The following is a 25625-nucleotide window of genomic DNA, read 5'->3' on the forward strand; positions in this document are numbered from 1 at the left end:
AGTGCCCAGTTATTGTATCCTTTATAATAGATTCCAGCATTTTCCCAACTACTGATGTGAGGCTAACAGGTCTGTAGTTCCCTTTTTTTTTCTCTCCATCCTTTCTCACATTTGCTATCCTCCAATCTGCAGGAACCATTCCAGAACCGATAGAATTTTGGAAGATGACAACCAATGCGTCCATTATCCCAATGGCCACCTCTTTCAAAACCCTAGGATGTAGGTCATCTGGTCCTTGAGATTTATTGACTTTTAGTCCCATTAATTTTGCTAGTACTGTTTTTTTTTTTTTTAACTAATAATTTCTTTAAGTTCCTCATTCTCACCACACCCTTGGTTTTCTCGTATTTCTAGGAAGTTTTTTGTCTTCCTCAGTGAAGACAGAAACAAAGTATTTATTTAATTTCTCTACCATTTCCTCATTCCCCATTGTAAATTCTCCCGTCTGACTGTAAAGGACCTACATTTACCTTCGCCAGTCTTTTCCTTTTCATCACATAACTATAGAAGCTTTTACAATCCGTTTTTATATTTTTTGCTAGTTTGTGCTCTTATTCCATTTTCCCTTTATCAATTTCTTGGTCCCCCTTTTCTGATTTCTAAAAAGATCCCAATCCTCAGGCTGACTGCTTTTTCTGGCAACTTTAAGCTTCCTCCTTTGACTTAATACTAGCTTTAATTTCTTTTGTTAGCCATGGTTGGATCGCTTTTCCTTTTTGGGTTTTTATGCCCTAGAGGCTTATGTTTGTTGAAAATTATGCATTATTTCCTTGAATGTTCACCATTGTATATCCACCTTCATACCTTTTTAATGTAGTCTCCCAATCTACCATGGTCAACTTGTTCCTCATACCCTTGTAGTTTTTTCTGTTTAGATTGAAGACCTTAGTTTCAGATTGGACTACATCACTCTCAAACCTAATATAAAATTCAATCATATTATGGTCACTTGTCCCTAAATGCCCCTTTACCACAAGATTATTGATTAGCCCTTTCTCATTACACAGTACCAGATCCAGAATAGCCTGTTCCCTGGTTGGTTGGTTCCTCCACATACTGATCCAGGAAACCATCTCGCATGCATTCCAAGAATTTGTCCTCCACACCATTAGTGGTAATTTGATTTGCCCAGTCAATATGTAGATTCAAGTCCTTGTTACATGCACTTCTAATCTCTTGCTTGATGCTGTGCCCTACATTACCATTACTGTTTGGTGGCCTATACACAATTCCCACCAATGTTTTCCTCCCTTTGCTGTTTCTTAGCTCCACCCAAACTGATTCCAGTTCTACATCACGATCTGCCGAGCCAAGATCTTTTATCTCTACCGTACTGATCTCATCCCTTATTAACAGTGCTACGCCACCTCCTTTTCCTTTTTGTCTGTCCTTCCTAAATGTTGAGTACCCTGGAACATTCAGTTCCCAGCTTTGGTTACCCTGCAACCATGTCTCTGTAATGGCAATTACATCATACCCATTTACTTCTATTAGTGCCATTAATTAATCCACCTTGTTGCGAATGCTACGTGCATTTAGATAGTGTCTTCAACTTTGCCTGTTTAATATTTTTCTGCACTTTGACCCTTTTTACTGTTGGCCTTTTTTTCTGCTCCCTACTAGTTTTGCTGACAACGTTTCTAACTTGCACTTCCAGCTTTTGTTTTTCTCTTCTGGGCCCACACTTAGGTTCCCAGCCCCCTGACAAACTAATTTAAATCCTTCCCAACAGCACTAGCAAACCCTCCTGTGAGGATATTGGTCCCGGTTCTGCTGAGGTGTAACCCATCCAGCTTGTACAGGTCCCACCTTCCCCAGAATCGGTCCCAATGCCTCAGGAATTTAAATCCCTCCCTCCTATCTCTCCAGCCACGCATTCATCTGTTCTATTCTATTTCTGCTCGCTAGCACGTGGCACTGGGAGTAATCCTGAGATTACTACCTTTTTGAGGCCCTGCTTTTTAATTTATTTCTTCGCTCCCTATATTCTGCTTGCAGGACCTCGTCCCTCTTTCTACCTATGTCGTTGGTACCAATCTGGACCATGACCTCTGGCTGTTCACCCATCCCCTTCAGAATGTCCTGCAGCCACTCAGTGACGTCCTTGACCCTGGCACCAAGGAGGCAACATACCATCCTGGAGTCATGTCTGCGGCCACAGAAACGTCTATCTGTTCCCCTTACGATAGAATCCCCTATCACTATTGCTCTCCCACTCTTTTTCCTCCCCTCCTGTGCAGCTGAGCCACTCGTAGTGCCACGGACTTGGCTCTTGCTGCATTCCCCTGAGAAACCATCTCCCCCAGCAGTATCCAAAACGGAAAATCTGTTGGAGAGGGAGATGGACCCAGACCTTCCTAGTTCTTTTACTCTGTATGGCGGTCACCCATTCCCTTTCTGCATGTGCACTTTTTTTTTTACCTGCGGTGTGACCACCTCGTTAAACGTGCTATCCACAAAGATCTCCGCCTCGCAGATGCTCTACAGTGATTTCAGCCGCAGCACGAGCTCCGAAACGCAGATTTCGAGTAGCTGCAGCTGGAGACACTTCCTGCACACGTGTTCGCCCTGGACACTGTGTCCCTGACTTCCCACAGCACAGGAGGAGCACTCCACACAGCCGAGCTGCCCTGCCATGTCCTACTCTTAATTTACTCCCTTTACTTCCTTTAAATTAAAACATATTAAATACACTAGGGACCTTACTTCACTTTAAACATTACTCGCTCTAAACTAGAGACCTTACTTTTACTTTAACGACTGGACTGTAGAAATACTCACCAGCTCCTACTTGCCAATCAGCTCCTTCCCTGGTTGTGATGTCACTTTAGTGGTGTTGTTGTTTGACTGCTCCTGCTCTCTTACTCTTCTGGGTGTAAAGTAAGAACCAAATCCTACAGTGAAAAGTTAGGGAAAGCAAAGGCGAAGCAAGGGAGCTCCTCCTTCCACTCCTCACTCACCCAACTGTCAGCACTCTGCTCAAACCGCACACGGTGCAGATCGCACTGCGAAGCCTGTTTTTATAGGCCTAGTTTCCCTACTAAACTGCCTTCAGCTGCTCTGAATTATTCTCTGCCTTCTCTGAGGCTGCTGACTCCTTTCAAGTCTGCTGTCCTTGGCCTCCCACGCTCTTTATCCTGCCTTTGTTGTCGGGGTGTTGCAGCACTAGCAGGAGCTTCATGTACTGCCCATCCCTAGTTACCCTGGAAAGGAGGGAAACTGGTCCTTTGGTAATGATTGCGTTTTTACAATTGAATGGCTCGCTCATCCAGTTGGGACAGTGTTGAGAATCAGCTGTGTTGTGTGGGATTGCAGTTGCACCTCAGTCAGATTGTGCAGGGGTGGCAAGTTTTTCCTGTGACCATCTGTAAACTTTCTTTCCTGATACCTGCTCATGAATTGACAGGTTTATCAAATTCACAAGTTGTCATGGTGGGATTTGAACTCCAGACCTTTGGGTTGCTGGTCCAGTACCGTGACAGCCACACTAACAAACCCAAGTACCCTGGGCTGATTCATAAGGGATGGCATTTAGAAACATAGAAGATGGGAGCAGGAGTAGGCCATTTGGCCCCTTGAGCCTGCGCCGCCATTCAATGCGATCATGGCTGATCATCCAAATTCAGTACCCGGTCCCTGCTTTCTCCCCATACCCCTTGATTTGGCTGAGGTACCAGAGAATGATGGGTGCCCATGGTATGGTGTCCAGCAGGAGTCGCACCTTGCTGGCTACCATTCCACAGGCACCATGACAGAGCGTGGAGGGCTATTATTCTTGTGTGAATATTGACACCACTCAGCCAATGACTTGGAGGTGGGTGGGACTTGTGGCTCATGGCAGAAACTACAGTCACTGAGTACAGCAGGATTAATTCTCCAGCAAAATACAATGAGTGCAGTTAAAGTTGCATACAAATTACGTGCAGAAAAATCAATCCCAGTCTCTTCCAGGCATGATTGACGGGGAATTACCTAATCATCTCCATTCTGACCAGGACCTGTGGTTTCACTGTATGCAGCCCTTTTCTATAGCCAAGTATTGGCATGCTCATAGCAACCTTAAACACCATCAGAATCTACTGCCATCTTTCATCTTGCTTAGCTTAACGTGTCATATCAATACATATTGGGCACAGTCACAATTAACTCAGTATACTTTAACATGTCATGATTCTGGTGTAATACCCAATTCATAGCCCCCCCCCCCCCCCCCCCCCCCCCCCCCAGTGCTAGACCTGCACCCGAGTGTTGCACTGCTCTCTCCAGACAACCCAAGTTTTGAAGAACAGAATCAAGGATTGTACTGCTGGAACTTTCTGCACTTCAAACGAAATTAAATTTCCCACCATTGCATCTCGTTGAGATCCTCAGAAAAAGGCTGCATATAGTGACCCTGCAATTCCTGCTCAGAATAGTGATGATTGGGTAATTCCCCTGTTGAGCACGTCTGGAGACTGCACTGCTGGAAGTGACTCATTGATTTTAGGCACATAATTTGTGACTAACTGCATTTAGATGCAATTGATGTGTGAAATAATTCCAGAGTTGCTGTCTCTGATGTGTGGCTGGTCCTGTTTGAAGCACGGTACAGTTAGAAGCCTGTTTCTTTGAGGAGGGTGTAGGTCCTTCTATTTGAAGAGTGTAAACCATGAATGCACACTCCATTTACCTGCGCTGCTATAACTATCACAGGCTCCCTGTTGTTTTGACACTGTGCTTTTTGCCTCTTTCAGCTTTTGCCTTTAGCCAATCTACACCGGCGGCGTGTGCCACCACATCAGCTCCAGGCTTTTCCTTTGGCTCAAAGCCAGCAGGTGGGTGCCGAGTCTGAGCTAGTGAACGACTGATAATGGAGTGAGGTGAATGAACTAATCCCTTTCAAACACAATGAAAACAAGCAAGCCATGCTGCTTCATCGATAAGTGATTACACTGGAATTTTGTTTCTCACCTCAGACCTGTGCAGGGGCACAGCCAGCACCCGCTGTGCCATCACCTACTCCCTCACCCACAACAAGGGCCAGCAATGTTGAGCTGTGCCTACTGCTTCAGTCGGTAACCGTACCGTCCAGAATGCAACAGTTAATGTCTCCCCTTGTGTGAGTGGAACAGCAGTGGTGAGACGAAAAAATACCATGGTCTAACTAGCTTGCCTTCTACCATCCTGGTAGTCACATGATACAATGATAATGGAGTTAGTGACTAATGGCACTCAATCTCTATCAATGAGTCCACAACAGACCCAGACATGATGTGAGGAAAACCCCATTGGTGGAGAGCTTTGGTCTAAAGTCACTTCCTCCCAAGCAGTGACTAGTCCTCGGTGTGGTGTGCACTGCACAGTTTGATTGAGAACTTAATAGGTCAGAGGAAGTTGCCATGCATTTTCACTTTAGACCTGGACTCATCCCCCTTCCTGTAGCATTAGGATCTATCTCTCTCTTGCACGCCTGCCCCCCCCCCCCCCCCCCCCATGATATTATGGATCCGCCAGTGATTGGCTTATTAATTGCTTCGTTTACAGCAGAACCCACAGTCACTGCTCTCATGCCAAGCTCCATCAGGGTTCTTTTGGCCGTGCCCTGTGTTTAGCATTGTGGTTTAAGTGCTGTATCTGGGGCCATTGTCTGCCAGGTGCTGGTTTACATGGCCTTGTCACACCACACAGTTCCTCTTCAATAAGTCATAAACTTTGACTTAGCAGAAATCACCCTGCACTAAAGTTGCTAAGTTATTGTGTAACACTTGAATCAGGACTAACCTGCCATTGAGTTAAATAGCAACAACCTGCATTTAGCATAGTTACTGCCCCAAGCAGAGTGTAGATGGGGCCGACACTGGAGTAATGTAAATACACCCTTAAATGATAGAGCAGCTGCTTCGCCGGGTTGTTATCCTGGGAGACGTTCCTCTTTAATGAATACAAAGACCAATGGATTCTTTCCCTGCAGGGTTGCCCACAGGAGCTTCAACTGGTGCACCTGCAGCAGGGCCAACTCTGTTTGCCTCGGTGGTGAGCTCGGTGCCTCCCGCCTCTTCCGTGACGACCGGCTTTACACGTGAGTCATGAGCAGATGCTTGGGACAGCAGCGATTTATAGAATCCTACATTTCCAAAATAAGATTAACATATCATATTCCACATACGCAATGTCTGTGTTCAGTGCAGCAAGTCCTGGCCTCGAGTTGGAGCACAGCGCCCTGGGGCCGGGTGAGTTACACGTTTCAGGAGGCTGCCAGAGTACCGTTTTTAACCTCTTGAGCAGCCTGAAGTTGGGCGTTGCGCACTTCCAGTTTGTTACTTCCCTTCTTGCTTACGGGTGAGGTTGGGAAAGGATGGGGTCCAGTCATTAGAATGACTTATCACGTGCCTGCTTCAAACAATGTTGTTGAGAACTACCAGCGCATGCAAGGCCTATATTTTGGAAGAGACACTTAAGTTAAACTAGCCAATCCACTGTTTCCTTTTACTTCCCTTCTTACTAAACATTTGTGGATTTTGCCCTGCTCTATATGGTTGGAGGTTAATCATCACAGCCCCAGGACATTGCTGCAGGAGTTTCTCAGGGCAGTGTCCTAGGCCCAACCATCTTCAGCTGCTTCATCAATGAACTTCCCTCCATCATAAAGTCAGAAATGGGGCTGTTTGCTGATGATTCCACAATGTTAACTCCACAAATAATGAAGCAGTCCATGCCCACGTGCAGTAATACCTAGATGATGTTCGGCTTGGGCTGATAAGTGGCAGGTAACATTCGCGCCACACAAGTGCCAGGCAATGACTATCTCCAAAAAGAGAAAGTATAACCACCGCCCCTTAACTTTCAACAGCGTTACCATCACCGAATCCCCACCATCAACATCCTGGGGGCAACCATTGACCAGAAATTTAACTAGACCAGCCACATAAATACTGTGGCAACAAGAGCAGGTCAGAGGCTGGGTATTCTGCGGCAAGTGTCTCACCTCCTGACTCCCCAAAGTCTTTCCACCAACTACAAGGCACAAATCAGGAGTGTGATGGCATACTCTCCACTTGCCTGGATGAGTGCAGCTCCAACAACACTCAAGAAGCTCGACACCATCCAAGACACAGCAGCCCGCTTGATTGGCACCCCATCCACCACCTTAGACATTCAATCCCCCCACTACTGGCGTACCATGGCTGCAGTGTGTACCATCTACAAGATGCACTGCAGCAACTCGCCAAGGCTTCTTCGGCAGCACCTCAAACCCACGATCTCTACCACCTAGAAAAACAAGGGCAGCAGGCACATGGGAACACCACTACCTCCAAGTTCCCCATCAAGTCACACACCATCCTGAGTTGGAAGTGTATTGCTGTTCCTTCATTGTCGCTCGGTCAAAATCCTGGAACTCCCTCCCTAACAGCACTGTAGGAGCACCTTCACCACACAGACTGCAGCAGTTCAAGAAGGCAGCTCACCACCACCTTCTCAAGGGCAATAAATGCCGGCCTTGCCAGTGACGTCCACATCCCATGAATGAATTTTTTTAAAAAAAAAGTTAGTTATTCAGGTGATATTCAAGTGTTTCCAGTATTGAGTGGGACAAAGGTTTGTGTATAATTATTTCCATGGTGATGTCTTGAGCATTAGTGGGACATTACTGATGGACAGCATCTTGGTGAAGCACCATGTGTAAAATTTTCCTAGTGTATTAGAGCATTGAAAGCACCCATCAGGCCATGTTTGGTGTAGAGGGAGCTTTACTCTGTATCTAACCTGTGCTGTACCTGCCCTGGGAGTGTTGGATTGGACAGTGCAGAGGGAGCTTTACTCTGCATCTAACCCTGTGCTGTACCTGTCCTGGGGGTGTTTGTTGTTTACACTGGATACCTCAAGTGGAAAATGTTCCATTCCCTAGCACTAACATCTTTCACTTTGAGCACAAAATTCGCACAGACAATTAAGAAATCTTCAGCCGGAGAAGCTGCAGGCTGACATTGCATGTAGTCCATTTGAACCTAGCATGGTTTAGCGACTTACTAAACTAACTAACTCTAGCTTCATAACATTGAGGACTGATCTTTTGTTCTGAGCCTGTATATCTTCAGATTCCTAATTAACTTGTTTGAAGTGCATCTTCCTGACCTAGTTTTGCTTGTGTTTAGTGACCAGTTCTGCCGCTCCTGTTCCTGCTGCCTCTACAGCGTCTGCTCCGTTTGGGTTTAAGCCGACAGCTACAGCCTTGCCTGTCACCACAGCTGCAACCTTGGGTATGTACTGGTACTATATTTGACTCTACAATTACAGTCCTTCCATAATTGATGCAGTACAGGTCCTAGGAAGTTTAACAGATTACTTCTCCAGTATCTCATTCTATGGTAAAGCTGAAGATTAAAGGGGGAGTCTGTGTGCTCAGTTTAATTACAGGTCTTGCATGGTGCTTGCACCATGGTCTAGGTTACTAGACAGTGCCAGTTTGGCTCTGTTAATAGCACTCTAGTCTGAGTCCAAAGGCTGTGGGTTAATGTGCCACTCCAGGAACTTGAGCACATATTCAGAGTGTGGAGCTGGGTGGTGCTAAGCTGGTCAGGAGCACCAGAGGAGCCTGGCAGTGACTTGCCGGAATCGCCAATATACACACCACTATCAGCAGCTGGAACAGTCACACATGCACTTAACATTTATTCTACATGGTCGTTCCAGGCTGTCTCTGGGAGCCTCACTAAGATGCATTGCTTGGTCAAGCTAGCCATTTCATCTCCTTCCCCATGGATCACCAACACCAGAAGCTGCAGTAAAAAAGAAAAATAGACTTGCATTTCTACAGTGCAGTTCACAGCCTCCAGACATTCCAAAGTGCTTTACAGCCAATGAAGTACTATTGAAGTGTAGTCAGTGTTGTAATGGAAATGCAGCAGCCAATTTGCAAACAACAAAAACCCACAACCAGCAATGAGATGATGACCAGATAATCTGTTTGTATTGATGTTGGTTAAGGGATAAATATTGGCCAGGACACTAGGGAGAACTCCCCTGCTCTTTGAAATAGTGCCATGGGATCTTTTACGTCCACCAGAGAGGGCAGGCGGGGCCTCGGTTTAATGTCTCATCCAAAAGACAGTGCTTCCGACAATGCAGCACTGCACTGGAATGTCAGCCTAGGTTTTTTGTGCTCACGTCCCTGTAGTGGGACGTGAACCCACAACCTTCTGACTCAGACGAGAGTGCTACCCACTGAGCCACAGCTGACACTACAATGTTAGTTACAGAATTTCTGAAGGCCCACGCGGTCATAGATTCTAGCCACGTGACCTAACGCACTCCCTTGCTCAGTGCCACAAGCTACATCAACAATGGATTTGTGCTACTTCTAAAGTGGCCCTGGAAATCCTCCGCATTGACTCCATGAAATCTCATGGCTTCAGGTCAAACCTCCTGCTTACCACCTACTGCCCTCCCTCTGTTTATGAATCCGTACTCCTCCATGTTGAACACCACTTGGAAGAAAGAGGGTAGCAAGGGCACAGAACGCACTCTGGGTGGGGGACTTCAATGTCCATCACCAAGAATGGCTCCGTAGTACTGCCACTGACCGAAGGACATGGCTGCCAGACTGGGAATGCGGCAGGTGGTGAGTGAACCAACACGAGGGAAAAACCTACTTAGGACCTCTGCTGTTTTTGATATAAATTAATGACTTGGACTTGGGGGTACAGGGCACAATTGCAAAATTTGCAGATGAGACAAAACTTGGAAGTGTAGTAAACCGTGAGGAGGGTAGTAATAGACTTCAAGAGGCTATAGACAGGCTGGTGGAATGGGTGGACACAGCAGATGAAATTCAATGCTGAAAAGTATGAGGTCATACATTTTAGTAGGAAGAATGAGGAGAGACAATACAAGCTAAATGGTACAATTTTAAAGGGGGTGCAAGAACACAGACCTGGCGGTGTGTGTAGACAAATCTTTGAAGGTGGCAGGGCAGGTTAACAAAGCAAGTTACTAAAACATATGAGACCCTGGGCTTTATAAATAGAGGCATAGAGAACAAAAGCCAGGCAGTTATGCTGAACCTTTATAAAACACTAGTTCAGCCCCAGCTAGAAAATTGTGTCCAATTCTGGGCACTGCACTTTAGGAAGGACATAAAGGTTTTAGAGAGGGTGCAGAAGAGATTTACTAGAATGGTTCCAGGGATGAGTGATTAGTTACGTGGATAGACTGGAGAAGCTGGGGTTGTTCTCCTTAGAGCAGAGGAGGCTAAGAAGAGATGTGATAGAGGTGTTTAAAATCATGAAGGATTTCGCTAGAGCAAATAAAGGGAAACTATTTCCAATGGCGGAGAGCACAGGTTTAAGGTGATTGGCAAAAGAACCAGAGGCGACATGAGGAACATTCTATGCAATGGAGTGGTTAGGATTTGGAATGCACTGCCTGATAGGGTGGTGGAAACAGATTCAATAGTAGCCTTCAAAGGGGAATTGGATAAATACTTGAAGGAGAACAAATTGCAGGGATATGGGGAAAGAGCGGGGGAGTAGGGCGAACTGGATTGCTCCTCGCAAGCCGACGCAGACTTGGTGGGCCGAACAGTCAACTTCTGTGCTGTACTATTCTATGGTTCTATACTTTGTCTCGTCCTCACCAATCTACCTGTTGCAGATGCATCTATCCATGGTAGTATTGATAGGAGTGATCACCGCACAGTCCTTGTGGAGACGAAGTCCCGTCTTCACACTGAAGACACCCTCTATCGTGTATTGTGCCAGTACCACCGTGCTAAATGGGATAGATTCAGAACAGATCTAGCAGCTTGAAACTGGGCATCCATGAGGCGCTGTAGGCCATCAGCAGCAGTAGAATTGTATTCCACCACAATCTGTAACCTCATGGCCTGAAATATCCCTCACTTTACCATTGAACCAGGGTTGGTCACCTGGCTTAATGAGGAGTGTAGAAGAGCATGCCAGGAGCAGCACTAGGCATACCTGAAAATGAGCTTGCAGCTTGGTAAAATAACACCGGACTACAAGTGTGCTAAACAGCAGAAGCAGCATGCTATAGACAGTTAAGTGATTCCCACAGCCAACTGATCAGATCAAAGCTCTGCAGTCCTGCCACATCCAGTCGTGAATGTTGATGGACAATTGAACAACAGATAGGAGGCTCCATGAAGATCCTCGAGTGGAGCCCAGCGCATGAGTGCAAAAGACAAGGTTAAAGTGTTCGCAACCATCTGTAGCCATAATTGCTAAGTGAATGATCCATCTCTGCCTCCTCCTGAGGTCTGACGCCAGTTGGTGGAACTACAGTATAACTTTTTTTTTTTTAAAACAAACTAGATATATTGCTAATTTCTCTGCATAATTCCGGTCTCTCAACACGTTGTATTGAAATGTACATGGGCAGAATGTGGCTGTTGAGGTGTGGATCATGCACTGGATTAAATGAACCCTCATTCTTCAAGGTGGAGCTGCATGACCACTGTCCTGCAGACTCATGCAGGTTGGTGATCACTGTCCCGCAGACCCATGCAGGTTGGTGATTAGTCGTTGGAAATGCCAGTGTCTGCTATTAGGGAGCTGGTATCTAATGATCACCCACTACCTGCTGGTCACTCGTGTCTGCTTTTGTAGAGCTTTGGATGGGGAGCTGGTACCAGCTGGCCAGCCAGGGTAATGTTTGATTTGAATAAAGGTACTCATTAACTGGCTTTAATAGTTAGAGAAAAGGTTCCACTGTATGATGCTGTAGCAAGGGAGGAAGCTTCAGAGCTCATTTCAATCTTCTGTCGTTAGCTTCTCTTTTAGTGTAATTGGACTATTCTTTGACTAATATTGGAATATGGAACCAAATCCATAGCCGGCTGTGCTCTAACTCCAGCACTACCACAGACTAAAAAATACTAGATTGCTATTTGTGCCCCTTGCCCTCTGCTTCCCCACTACTTTGCTCTTGCTGGCCTGGTGTGCTCTGCTTAATCTGCCTGACATGGTCCATGATTACCTGCTCCCTACACCACTTCTATTTCTGGCTTCGACTGACTCGTGCTGTTCAACTCCTGATTGTCCTACTTCAGCTTTTTTCACAACGCATCCTTTTTGAAATCCTTCAAGGACTGGCAGTTTGAGCTGCCCAGCTGAGTCTTCCTTGAAAAGCGGGTTTGGGTGGAAGCGGCTCACAGGCCGCGTGTTGTATACAGTAAGTGATCATCCTTCCTCACTACGCAAGTGATTGTAGTTCAAGCAGGAAGGAAAGTTGCTGTTGCAGCAGAAGATTACAGTTGCTGCGTTTTGTTTTGTAGCTTCCACTACTGCTGCTGCTGCCACCAGCAGCACTGGGTTTTCTCTGGGCCTGAAGACACCAGCAAGTTTCTCCCTAACACCAGGACCAGCTGGGACAGCCACCAGTGTGAGTACTACGGCTGCCGCTACCACCACTGCTGTTTGCACCGCTGCCGTCACCATCACCACCACCAGTGCTGCTGCCACCACCAGTAGGTAAGGGAATCATTTAGTCAGCCTGCTAGACCAGGAGGGGTGAGGTTGCTCCAAGGTGCTCGGGTCCATGCTGTTGCTGCAATGTCTTCCCATCACTACTTGTGCCACTAAGCAGCAGAATGGTTATTGGTCAGGCAGATTGAGGAGTGGGGGTAGTGGCCTCATGGCAGAAGGAGCACGGGTATAGGACACTTTGCACAGCTTCAGGAGTGAATTTTGTGATGTACAGAACTACATCTTCAGAGCTTTTAGGCAATCCCTTTATTTTGCTACAAAGACAGGTTTATTTGCAAAAAGTCAATTTTTTTTCTACCTGCAAGGAGCTGCGTGAGGTGGGAGTTTGGTGGGTGTGAGAGATTTGGCATAGATGGATTTAAGTTCAGGTGCCATAACTGACGACCTTGCGTTCCTTCTGAGGTATCATCTCATTCTGTCGTACGAGAAGAGATTGAGTAAACTAGGCCTGTATTCTCTTGAATTCAGAAGAACGAGAGGGGATCTCATTGTAGCATACAAAATTATTACAGGGCTTGATGGGCTGGATGCTGCGAGAATGTTTCCCTTGGCTGGGGAATCTAGAACCAGGGGCCACAGGCTCAGGATAAAGGGTAGGCCATTCAGGACTGAGAAGAAATTTCTTCAGAGGGTGGTGAATCTTTGGATTTCTCTACCCCAGAGGGCTGTGGAGGCTCAGTCATTGGGAATATTCAAAACAGAAGTGGATAGATTTCTGACTAGAAAAGGGATATGGCAATAGGGCCGGTGAATGGAGTTGAGGCAGAAGATCAGCCATGATCTCATTGAATGGCGGAGCAGGTTCGAAAGGCCGAATGGCCTACTCCTGCTCCCATTATGTTATTCTTCCCACCCACGCACGTACATCCTTGTACCTTCATAGTTACTTTTTTCTGCTATCTAAGCTCTTCCTGGCGTGTTCACAGAGCATGCCTTGTGTTCTGGGAATAGGAGGTCACATGCTCGATGGGAACATCACTGGTTCTCCATTTTCATTCCATGAGGAGCAACCACGCCTACTTGTATCATTTGTTCATTCAAAATCTTCCTTCAACTTCCTCCCCAAAAGAAAACCATCTGGAGAACTAACAGGAGGGTGAAGGACAGGTTATGTCTGGGGCCAGTCACAACTGTTGGAGGTTTTTGGAGCACTCCTTGTGTTGAAATGAGCTTGGTATGGAATTGGGTTTTGGAGGTTCCCCTAATTTGAAGCAGGTTTGACTTGCCGTTCATTCTATTTGCAGTGCCCCTCCAGTTATGTCGTATGCTCAGCTGGAGAGTCTCATCAACAAGTGGAGTGTGGAGCTGGAGGATCAGGAGAAACAATTCCTGCACCAGGCCACACAGGTCAACGCCTGGGACCGGATGCTGATTGAAAATGGAGAGAAGGTGGGCAAAGTGCTGACCAATTGTAGAAAACAGAATTGATATTGAATGGCTCAGATTTGTCCAGAAGGACACTAACAACATGGTTATTTCTCTTCCTCCTCCCCCAATCTCTTAATTGATTTAAGTGGAGATTGGCTGGGCTTTAAGGTAGTTAATAGACAGCTGACCAGGTAGCTGCCAGGACTGTCCTACAAGAGCATCATGCCTCTCCTTTGTGAAGGGTTTTGTTTGGGTTTGTGATCCTCCTTGTTTCTGCAAATTGTTCTGTAATGCTAACGAGTTTTTTGCTGAGACAGCATCTGGAATTCACCACTGTGGGAACACCATCACCACAAGGACTAGCGGTTCAAGAAGGCCCGCCACCACTTTCTCAGGGCAATAAATGCAACCTTGCCCATGTGGGCTATATCCCAAAAACAGTGTTTTTAAAAAAAAAAAACCCCATCACTGAACAAATGGCTAATCTCACATTAAAGTATTGTTACAAGAGTTGATCCTTTTGGGGGGGGGGGGGGGGGGTGCGTGTGTGCACGTTCTCTGTTACCTCTGGGACCTGCGTTCAAGAGGAGCTCAGTGATGGATGTTGTCTTTGCTTATGTCTGCTGGCTGGAAAGGTCCTGTGTGTAATGCGTTTGGTCTGAATGCCAGTCCTCATAGGCATGAAACCACAGCTAGCCACTGCCTTGAAAACTCAGTAAATTGATCAGGATGGCTGGTGTGGGAGGTGGAAATTAATAATCCTGTGATCCTTTTGAAGTGGAGGCTGAGCTACATTGGTGCATTGTAGATTGGACTCTATGCCACATGACACTGGCTACCTGAAATGGGCATGTGTTCTGGCACCCTTCACCTTGAATACAAAAAAGAGAGAAGATGGATTATGAGAGTAAACTAGCAAGAAATATAATAACATAGTAAGAGCTTCTACAGGTATATAAAAAGGAAGAGTAGCTAAAGTAAACATTGGTATCAGGGAAATGGCAGAGACTTTGAACAAATATTTTGTATCAGTCTTCACAGTAGAAGACACTAAAACCATCTCAGTAACACAATCAAGGGGCTATAGGGAGGAGGGAACTTAAAACAATCACTAAAGAAAAAGTACTCGGTAAAATAATGGGACTAAAGGTGGACAAGTCCCCTGGACCTGATGGGATGGACTACACCTGAACCATGCTGGGACCAGAGTACTAGCGAATTGAATAACTAGGGAGGTAGATGGGGCTTTAAACTAAATTAGGGGGAGGGGAGGGGGGGGAGGTCCCGGTGGGGAGAAATCTAGAATGCTAAAGAGAAAAGACAAGGAAGCAGTGCAGGAAAGTGATTGGGGTAAGGATAACCAGATTGTGTCAGGAAGGGACCGAGCGTACAAACAAAGGAGTGCACTAAAATAGGGTCCGGGTAAGACAAATAGAGCCATAGTACAAAAAAATGTTAAGATGCCTAAAAATGTTAGTCAAATCTAAAGGCACTGTATCTGAATGCACAAAGCATTCATAATAAGGTAGACAAATTAACAGCACAAATAGATGTAAACGGTTACAATATAATTGCGATTAGAGACATGGCTGCAGGGTGACCAAGGCTGGGAGCTGAATAGCCAAGGATATTCGATGTTTAGGAAGGACAGGCAAAAAGGAAAAGGTGAGGTTAGTAAAGGATGAAATCAGCAATAGTGAGACGATATTGGCTCAGAAAATAAAGATGTAGAATCAGTCTGGGTGGAGCTAAGAAGCACCAAGGGGCATAAAACATTGGTGGGAGTTGTCTGTAGGCATCCAAACAGTAGTGGTAATGTAGGGGATGGCATCAAACAGGAAATTAGAGATGCATGTAACAAGGGTACTACAGTAGTCATGGGTGACTTTAATCTACATAGACTGGCCAAACCAAATTAGCAGTAATACTGTGGAGGATGAATTCCTGGAGTGTACGAGATTTTTTTTTAGACCAGTACATTGAGGAGCCAACTAGGGAACAGGCTACGATAGCAAAATACTGCGGATGCTGGTAATCCGAAATAACAGAAAATGCTGGAAAAACTCAGCAGACCAGGCAGCATCTGTGGAGAGAGAAACCGAGAATGTTTCAGGTCGAAGACCTTTTCGTCAGAACTGGGGGGGGAAAAAAAAGCAGGAAATGGAATAGATTTTAAAGCAAGTTTAGGGGCTGGGAAAAGGCGGAGGGGATGAAAGAACAAAAGGGAAGGTCAGTGATAGGATAGAAAGCAGGAGCGATTAAGAGACAGAGATATTCAGGGCAAGAAGGTGGTAATGGGACAGGTTAAAGAACAAAGGATGGCTCTAGATGAAGTGTGAATTGGGCTGGCAGAATGAAGGACTGTTGCCATGTGGGAGGGAAGAAAAAAAGGCCAAACAGAAGTGTGGATAAAAGAATAAATATATAAATAAAGTGTGTGTATGTGCCCGTCCACCGGGAGCCGAGGTCCCCCTTACGGACTAAACGGAGGTGTTCCGCAAAGCAGTCACCCAATCTGCGTTTGGCCTCCCCAATGTAGAGGAGGCCACATCGTGAGCAGTGAATGCAGTATACCAAATTGCGAGAAGTACAAGTAAATCGCTGTTTCACCGGGAAGGGGTGTTTGGGACCCTGGACAGTGGGAAGGGGGGAGGTATAAGGGCATGTGTTGCATCTCCTGCGCTTGCACGGGAAGGTGCTGGGCGAAGAGGAAGGGGTGCTGGGGTTGATAGTGGACTAGGGTGTCGCGCAGGGATCGGTCCCTACGGAATGCTGAAAGGGGAGGTGAAGAGATGTGTTTGGTGGTGGGATCACGCAGGAGGTGGTGGAGGCTGGTGGGGTGAAAGGTGAGGACAAGGGGAGCTTTCGTGGTTCCGGGAGGGAGGGGTGAGGGCAGAATTGCAGGAGATGGAACGGACGCGGTCGAGAGCAGTGTCCACCACAGTAGAGGGCAATCCTCGGTTGAGGAAAAAGGAAGGCATATCTGAAGCACTAGTATGGCAGGTGGCATCGTCAGAGCAGAGGAGAATGGAATAGAGTCCTTACAGGAGGTGGGGTGGGAGGAAGTGTAGTCCAGGTAGCTGGGAGTCAGTGGACTTGTAGTGAATGTTTGTCAATAACCTATCCCCAGAGATGAAGTCAAGGAAGGGAAGGCAAGAGTCGGAGATGGGCCATGGGAAGGGTGGAAATTGGAAGCAAAGTGAATAAAATTTTCTAGTTCAGGGTGAGAGCAGGAGATGGCACCGATACCTCTTTCCGGTACATTGATGACTGAGGGAGAGGACCTGAGTAGGACTGGAATAAAGAACGTTCCACATATCCCATGAAAAGGCAGGCATAGCTAGGACCCATGCAGGCACCCATAGCAGCACCTTTGATTTGGAGGAAATGAGTGGAGCCAAAGGAGAAGTTGTTCAATGTGAGAACAAGTTCAGCCAGGCAGAGGAGGGTGGTTGGTCTTCTCCAAGGAAGAAGCGGAGCGCCCTCAGGCCATCCTGATGGGGGGTGGAGGTGTAGAGGGATTGTACGTCCATGGTGAAAAGGAGGCAGTTGGGGCCGGGGGTAACTTAGTGGCGGAGGGCGTCAGAAGAGTCGCGGATGTAGGTGGGAAGAGACTGGACAAGGGGAGGAAAAAATAGTCGAGATAGGAAGAGAGAAGTTCCGTGGGGCAAGAACAGGCTGAAACGATGGATCTACCAGGGCAGTCTGGTTTGTGGATCTTGGGAAGGAGGTAGAAGCGGGCTGTGAGGTTGGGGAGCTATGAGGTTGGTGGCTGTGGGGGGGGGGATCTCCAGAGGAGATGAGGTCAATGACAGTCTTGGAAATGGTGGCTTGATGTTCGGTAGTGGGGTCATGGTCCAGGTGGAGGTAGGAGGAGGTGTCTGAGAGTTGCCGTTCAGCTTCCGCTAGGTAGAGGTCGGTTCGCCAAACAACAGCACCACCCTTGTCAGCAGGTTTAATGACAGTCGGGGTTGGATCTGAGAGAATGGATTGCTGCAAGTTCAGAGGGAGGTAGGTTGGAGTGAGTGAGGGGAGCAGAGAAATGGAGACGGCCAATGTCACAGTGGCAGTTTGCAATGAAAAGATAGAGGGTAAGAGGCCTGAGGGAGGGGTCCAGGTAGAACGAGAATTCTGAAAGCAAGAGAAAGGGTCAGCCGTGCGGGGGGGAACGAATCCTGGCCAAAGAAGTAGGCACGGAGACGAAGGCGGTGGAAAAAGCTCTCCGCATCATGCTGAGCTCAATTCATTGAGGTGGGGGCGTAAGGGGATGAAGCTCCGGCCTTTGAGGACTGATCGTTTGGGGTCAGAGGGGAAGGTCAGAGGATAGTGAAAACACAGCCGGGGGTAAGATTGGGAGAAGGGTCAGAGGAAAGTGAAGGGGGCGAAGGTTCCGGAAGGGCGTTGGTGTTCGAAAGTTGATGAAGCTTGCGATCCTTGACATCAGAAAGGAAGAAAAAAAGTTTTTTGTTGGTGTCAGATGAGTCGAAGGATGAAATGGAACACTGGACCCGGGCAGCTTTGAGAGTGCGTCGGTGCTGCTGAAGAGAGGTTGAGTGTGTTCATGTGGCGCCGCATGGGAACAGGCTATCCTAAATTGGGTATTGTGCAATGTGAAAGGGTTAATTAATCTTTTGTGTGGTTCTTTAGGGAAGAGTGATCATGACATGATAGCATTCTTCATTAAGATGGAAAGTGAAGTCCAATCTGAAACTAGGGTCCTAAATCTAATCAAAGGAAATTACAAAGATATGAGGAGTGAGTTGGCTATGATAGCTTGGGGAGCTTCATTAAAAGGCATGACTGTGGATAGGCAATGGCTAACATTTAAGGAACGAATGCATGAATTGTAACAGATATAATTGGGATTACGGAGACATGGCTCCAGGGTGACCAAGGCTGGGATTTCAACATCCAGGGGTATTCAATATTCAGGAATTGTGGTATGTGCCTTAAGAGCCCCTGTGTACTGCAATGCCAGTAGTGGCCACTCGGGCTATATAAGCCTGTATAGTGTCTTGTATCTTTTAGTTCACCTCCAGACTTGGTTCAGTAAACACCTGTTAAACCAGCTCCTGCATTCCGTGTCTCCATTAACACACGGATACAACAATGCCGACAAATTGGAAACTGACTTACCTGCAATTCGGCAGCACCTCAAGGAGATCGATTCCTCAGACGAAGGTCGAAGGAAAAAAAAAAGAGAAAACTCTGGTTTCACCAGCTAGCCGGGCTGGTGGCAGGTACTGCAATAATCCTTCCTGGGCGGCGGGCTGGGGCTCGATCGGCTGGCTCTGCAGCAGGGCCGAGCAGCGAAGGCGGAGGCAAACAGACGGAGGGTGGAGCACTCTGGAGACGGCCAGCGCTGCAAAGCAGGTCGGCGTTCGGACCAAGCCGAGGGAGGGAAAAGTCCCAGAGAGTCCGGCGGGAACGAGTCTCCAACTACTAAAAATATCTATAAATAAAAACCGCGGAGAACAGCATTGGCAGCGCGGGAGGCGCCATTTTTTCTCGGCAGGGAAGAAAGGAAAGCACTGGAGGTGCCACTTTTTCAGGATGCCTAAGACTGGCAATATTACTGCTTTCGATAGTGATGTAGAGGATTGGACCACATGTGCAAAGAGTGGAGGTATATTGCACAGCGAATGAAAGAGGATGATAAAAAGGCATCGGTACTTCTAAATCTGATGGGCGCAAGGACATACGGGCTGTTACGAAACTTAATCACTCCAGCCAAACCGATGGACAAGAATTTTAAGATTGTTGATACCCTACAGGAGCACTTAAACCCAACACCGCTGTTGATAGTGGAACGATTCAAATTCTTCAAGAGGAATCAGCACAAGAATGAAAGTAACGCTGATTACCTCACCGAATTAAGGAAGCTGTCAAAGCGCTGTCAAAGCACTGCCAATTCGGGGCAGGACTGGCAGATTCTCTTCGAGACAAATTAGTCTGCGGTCTCCTAAGTGAAGGAACACCGAAAAGGCTACTTTCTGAGAGATTTAACACTGGACAAGGCTTTCAGTGTGGCTGTACCATACGAAGCAGCAGCAAGAGGAGCTGCAGAGATACAGCAAAAGCCACAGGACTTCGGCACCCATGAAATGACACGGGGGTTTCGAGAGATGTTTATCGCTGCAGCAGATCCACCCATGACCAGAGGGACTGCTGGTTCAAGGACAAAGCATGCAGGCAATGCGGAAAGATGGGACACATTGCACGTGTATGCCGATCTGGAAACAAAAAATCCACTGACAGGAAAAAAAAATCAATAAGGAAAAGTACAGAAAGGTACAAATGATGACGGACAGTAGCTCCGACAACCAGAAGAGCGATAGTGACTCCGGAAACAAGAGACTAAGCTGTCTCAAATTACATAATGTAATTGCCAAAGAAGATTACCAGACCATTTGGGTTACACTCACAATAGCGGGGTCCCCAGTTAAAATGGAGCTAGATACATGATCAGCTCTGACCGTCATAAGTCGACGGGATTACGAGCGGCTATTTCCGCATATACCTTTTTGAAAGACACATCCATTATCTTGAAAACATATACGGGGCAGAAAGTATACCCCAGAGGGAATAAGGGTGCCTGTTGTATACAACGGCAAGGAAATACAGAAGTTGTATTTATACGTTCTGCAAGATGGTGGTCCACTGCTGTTGGGACGTGAAGGATCAGGAAGATAAGTTTAGACTGGCACTCCATTCAGGCACTGACGGTGACCAGTAAGGGGGGAAAAAATGATGACGTCATACCTGAACGATTAAAAGACATCTTTGCCAACGCCAAAGAAGTGTTTCAACAGGAACTAGGGACCTTGAAAGGCGTCACCCCCTCAATAAAAGTGGAAGATGCGGCAATTCCCAAGTGTAAGGCAAGGCCGGTGCCATATGCAATTCGTCCAGCAGTCGAGGCAGAGCTGGAGAATTTGGAAAAGGCGGGCGTGTTATCCAAGATAGATTGGAGCAAGTGGGCAACACCCATCGTCCCTGTCATGAAGAAAAGTTGAATAATGATAAATCTGAAGAACCGAGAAAAATTCGCATCTGTGGGGACTTCAAGGTGACTGTAAACCCGGTCCTTCACACGGGAGGATAGAAGATATTTTCGCCTCACTATCCTGAGGGAAATGTTTCACCAAAATTGACTTGGCACAAGCATAACTACAGATGGAGGTTGAGGAGGCCTCTTTAAAAAGTACCTCACGATAAACACACACAAAGGCCTGTACCAGTACAATCGACTAGTTTTCGGAGTAGCATCCGCTCCAGCTATCTGGCAAAGAGCTATGGAGCAAGTCCTGCAAGGGATTCAGGGGACTCAATGCTACCTAGACGACCTCCTTGTAACAGGAGAAAACGACAACAAGCACCTTGCCAATTTGGCGCAGGTGCTCACTAGGCTGAGAGAACGAGGCCTGCGAGCAAATCGCCCCAAGTGTGAATTTTTCCAGAAACAAATCCTATTGTGGCCACATAATTAACGAAGAAGGGTTGCATAAGTCACCTGAGAAAATTGAAGCGGTCATAAAAGCCCCAGCACCTGTGTCTCTCAATTAAGGTCATTCCTGGGATTAATAAATTACTATCTCAAATTTTTACCAAACTTGTCAACTCTTCTGCACCCTCTTAACAAACTGCTACAAACGGGAGTAATTTGGAAATGGAGCGAAGACTGTAAACGTGCCTTCCATAAATGCAAAGGCTTGATCACGTCCAAGGAAGTTTTGGCTCATTACAACCCATCACTGCCAATCAGACTGGCGTGCGATGCATCCCCTTACGGTGTAGGAGCGGTTTATCGCCTAGATTCCCTGATGGCTCGGAGCGGCTGATAGCTTTTGCGTCACGCTCATTGAACTCAGCTGAGCGTAACTATGCCCAGATCGACAGGGAAGCACTCAGCCTGGTGTGGGGAGTGAAGAAATTCAACCATTACCTACACGGACAAAAATTTACCTTGTTGACTGACCATCAACCCCTCGTCTCATATTCAACCCTAAAAAGGGCGTTCCCATTATGATAGCGCAAAGGCTACAGAGGTGGTCCCTTTTCCTAGGGGCACACCAATATGACATAGAATACAAAGGATCAAAACAGCGTGGAAATGCTGACGGCGTATCGCGTCTACCGTTGCCAACGGTAGAAGAGGCACCTACAGTGGACCCAGTGGAGATGTTCCACTCAACCATAGTGGAATGTCTACCAGTAACAAATTCTACCATTGAAAAGGAAACGAGAAATGACCTGACTCTCACGAGTCTACGATTTAACGGTGAAGGGATGGCCAGCACATGGCGAACCACTGCCAGTATTCTCGCAAAGAAGAGAACAGCTGTCAGTGTGCCGAGGAACCTTGATGTGTGGATCCAGAGTGGTGATTCCACCCAAACTCCAGGATAAAGTGCTAAAGGAGCTTCACGAGGGGCACCTGGGTGGAGTGAAAATGAAGAACCTAGCCAGAGCGTTTGTGTGGTGGCCAGGTATCGATGGAGACATCGAAAAAATGACCAAGAGCTGTCTAGGATGCCAGCAGGTCCAAAACGCCCCACCACAAGCCCCTCTACATCCATGGGAGTGGCCCTCCTCTCCATGGCAAAGGGTACACATCGACTTTGCTGGTCCATTTATGGACTCGATGTTCTTAATCGCAGTTGATGCACACTCCAAGTGGCTGGGGGTAATAAAGATGTCCTCCACCGCCACGGAAAAAACCATCACCAGTATTAAGGACCATATTTGCCAGGAATGGGATGCCTGAACAGATCTGTTCTGATAATGGACCGCAATTTGTGTCCGAAGAATTCAGGAAGTTCTTAAAACAATGGGGTTAAGCACTACACGTCCGCCCCATACCATCCCGCCACCAATGGATTGGCTGAAAGGTTTGTCCAGACCTTTAAGAAGGCCATAAAGGCCATGGGTAATGAAGACATAAATCTACAGCATAAGGTAGATAACTTCTTGTCTGCATACAGGAATGCAACACGTGGTTACAAACCAAACTCCCGCCATGATGTTCTTCAATAGAAGACTAGATGCCGGCTGGATTTGATCAAGCCAAACATCAGAAGGGACGTAGAGAACCGGCAATTTCAAGGCACGAATGAAAGGCCAACTAGAACCTTCCAGATAGGTCAACAAGTTTTGGCCCGGGACTACCGTACCGAGAAATGGCAGCCTGGAACTATTTGCACACGACTAGGACTGCTGATGTATACCGTGGACATTGGAGAAAGCATAATAAGGCGCCATGCTGACCATATCATAGAATCATCCGAAAAGGGACAACCTACACCACAACTCTACGCCTAATGATGAAGCAGAGATACCCATAGTATCTACCTCCGATCCGGTGATACTGGAACCAGATGAACCTGACACTGGCATTCAAGCTGAATCGACCTTGCCAAAAGAACCTACTACACCACCGAAAACTACTTCACCACCGAGGCGTTATCCGGACCGAGTCAGGAAGCCTCCAGAGAGACTGACTTATAATTGATTAACTGCAGCAAATGTGTAGATTATTGTTCTTGTAAACATGTTAATTAATGATTACTTAAAATATTGTGTACTGGTTGTCTAAAAGGGGAGGAATTGTGGTGTATGTGCCTTTAAGAGCCCCTGTGTACTGTAATGCCGGTAGTGGCCACTCGGGCTCTATAAGCCTGTATAGTGTCTTGTATCTGTTAGTTCACCTCCAGACTTTGTTCAGTAAACACATGTTAAACCAGCTCCTGCCTTCCGTGTCTCCATTAACACACAGATACAACAGGAAGGACAGGCAAAAAGGAAAAGGCGGTGGGGTAGCATTGCTGGTTAAAGAGGCGATAACACAATAGTAAAGAAGGATATTAGCTCTGATGCTGTGGAATCTGTATGGGTAGAGCTGAGCAATAACAAGGGGCAGGAAAAAGTTAGTGGGAGTTGAATACAGACCCCCAAAAGTAATGCTGAGGTTGGGGATGGCATTAAACGGGAAATTCGAGATGCGTGCAATAAGGGCACAGCAGTTATCATGGGTGACTTTAATCTACATATACAGGAAACTTTGGTTTATCCGGAGGTTAACTGTCCGGAATGCTCGAGGCACCGGCAAAATTCAGGAGTCGGTTCAGTAAGTTTTTTTTCTTTTCGTTGCTTTTTTTTTTTCACCAGTCAGGCTCTGCAAGGTCTAGCTAAAGCTGTTGCTTAGCTACAGAGACTCTTGCAAGCTACGGCCGACTGTTTAGAAGCACAGGGTTTGTTGCTAGATACGGAGCTCAAAAGCTTCCGTATGTTTTAACATTAGCACTGGTTTGTCCGGCAGTTTTGATGGGATGGCAACAGCTCGGTCCCGTCGGTGCCGGATATCACAAAGTTTCCTGTAGATTGGTCTAACCAAATTAGTAACAATACTGTGGCAGAGGAATTCCTAGAGTGTATACAGGATGGTTTCTGGAACCAACTAGAGATCAGGCCATCTTAGACTGGGTATTATGTAATGAGAGAGGATTAATTAGCAATCTTGTTGTGCGAGGCCCCTTGGGGGAGCAATCATAACATATGATCGAATTCTTCATTAAAATGGAGAGTGAAGTAGTTGATTCAGAGACTTGGGTACTGAATTTAAATAAAGGAAACTACGATGGTATGAGGCGCGAGTTGGCTAGGATGGATTGGGGAATGTTACTAGACGGTGATAGGCAATGGCAAACATTTAAAGATCGCATGGATGAACTACAGAATTTGTTCTTCCCTGTTTGGCATAAAAATAAAACATCTAAGGTGACTCAACATTGGCTAACAAGGGAAATTAGGGATAGCATAAGATCCAAGGAGAGGACATAGAAATTGGCCAGAGAAAGCAGCAAACCTGAGGATTGGGAGCAGTTTAGGATTCAGCAAAGGAGGACAAAGGGATTAATTAAGAGGGGGAAAATAGTGAGTAGTCTTAGACTGTGTTCGGTGCCTTCCCGGATGCTTCTCCAATTTGTGCAATCTTGGGCCAGGGATTCCCAGGTGTCAGGGATGTTGCACTTTTTCAAGGAGGCTTTGAGGGTGTCCTTGAAGCGTTTCCTCTGCCCACCTGGGGCTCTCTTGCCGTGCCGGAGCTCAGAGCGCTTGTTTTGGGAGTCTCTGTCCGCATGCCTGATAAATGTGACCGGCCCATCGGAGCTGATCGCACGTGGTCAAAGCTTCGATGCTGGGGATGTTGGCCTGAGCAAGAACACTGACGTTGGTGTGCCTATCCCGCCAATGGATTTGCAGGATCTTGTGGAGGCAGCGTTGGTGGTACCCCTCCAGTGCTTTGAGTTGCCTGCTGTACATAGTCCATGTCTCTGAGGCATACAGCAGGGCGGGTATCACTGCTGCTCTGTAGACCATGAGCTTAGTGGCGGGTTTGAGGTTCTGGTCTTCAAACGCTCTCTTCCTCAGGCGACCGAAGGCTGCACTGGCACACTGAAGGCGGTGTTGGACTTCGTCGTCGACGTCTGCCCTTGTTGATCGTAGGCTCCCGAGGTTTGGCAAGTGGTCCACGTTGTCAAAGGCCTTGTCATGGATTTTGATATTCGGGGGGCAGTACTGTGTGGCGGGGGCAGGTTGGTGCAGGACCTTTGTCTTGCGTATGTTTAGTGTAAGGCCCATGCTCTCATACGCTTCGGTGAAGGTGTTGACGATGGTTTGGAGTTCGACCTCAGAGTGAGCGCAGACGCAAGCGTCGTCTGCATACTGTAATTCAACGACAGAGGATGGGAAGACCTTGGATCTGAACTGGAGGCGACT

General features: G+C 46.9%; 1 protein-coding gene across 4 annotated transcripts in view; it reads left to right on the plus strand.

Moving 5' to 3' along the window:
- LOC147124867 (nuclear pore glycoprotein p62-like) overlaps positions 1–25625 on the plus strand; it is an 84493-nt gene that overhangs the window by 11051 nt on the left and 47817 nt on the right. For 3 of the 4 annotated variants that reach the window (XM_085994128.1, XM_085994118.1, XM_085994108.1), the window contains exons 4-8: positions 4734–4814; positions 5951–6058; positions 8133–8237; positions 12272–12467; positions 13727–13871. In XM_085994128.1, the coding sequence (XP_085850254.1) occupies positions 4734–4814; positions 5951–6058; positions 8133–8237; positions 12272–12467; positions 13727–13871 (635 nt within the window). The remainder of the gene's footprint in view (positions 1–4733; positions 4815–5950; positions 6059–8132; positions 8238–12271; positions 12468–13726; positions 13872–25625) is intronic. The other variant, XM_085994137.1, reaches the window with a different exon arrangement.

This window comes from Somniosus microcephalus, chromosome 1, assembly GCF_052327205.1.
Source record: "Somniosus microcephalus isolate GS21.2 chromosome 1, FLI_Smic_1.0, whole genome shotgun sequence".
NCBI classification, from domain to species: domain Eukaryota; kingdom Metazoa; phylum Chordata; class Chondrichthyes; order Squaliformes; family Somniosidae; genus Somniosus; species Somniosus microcephalus.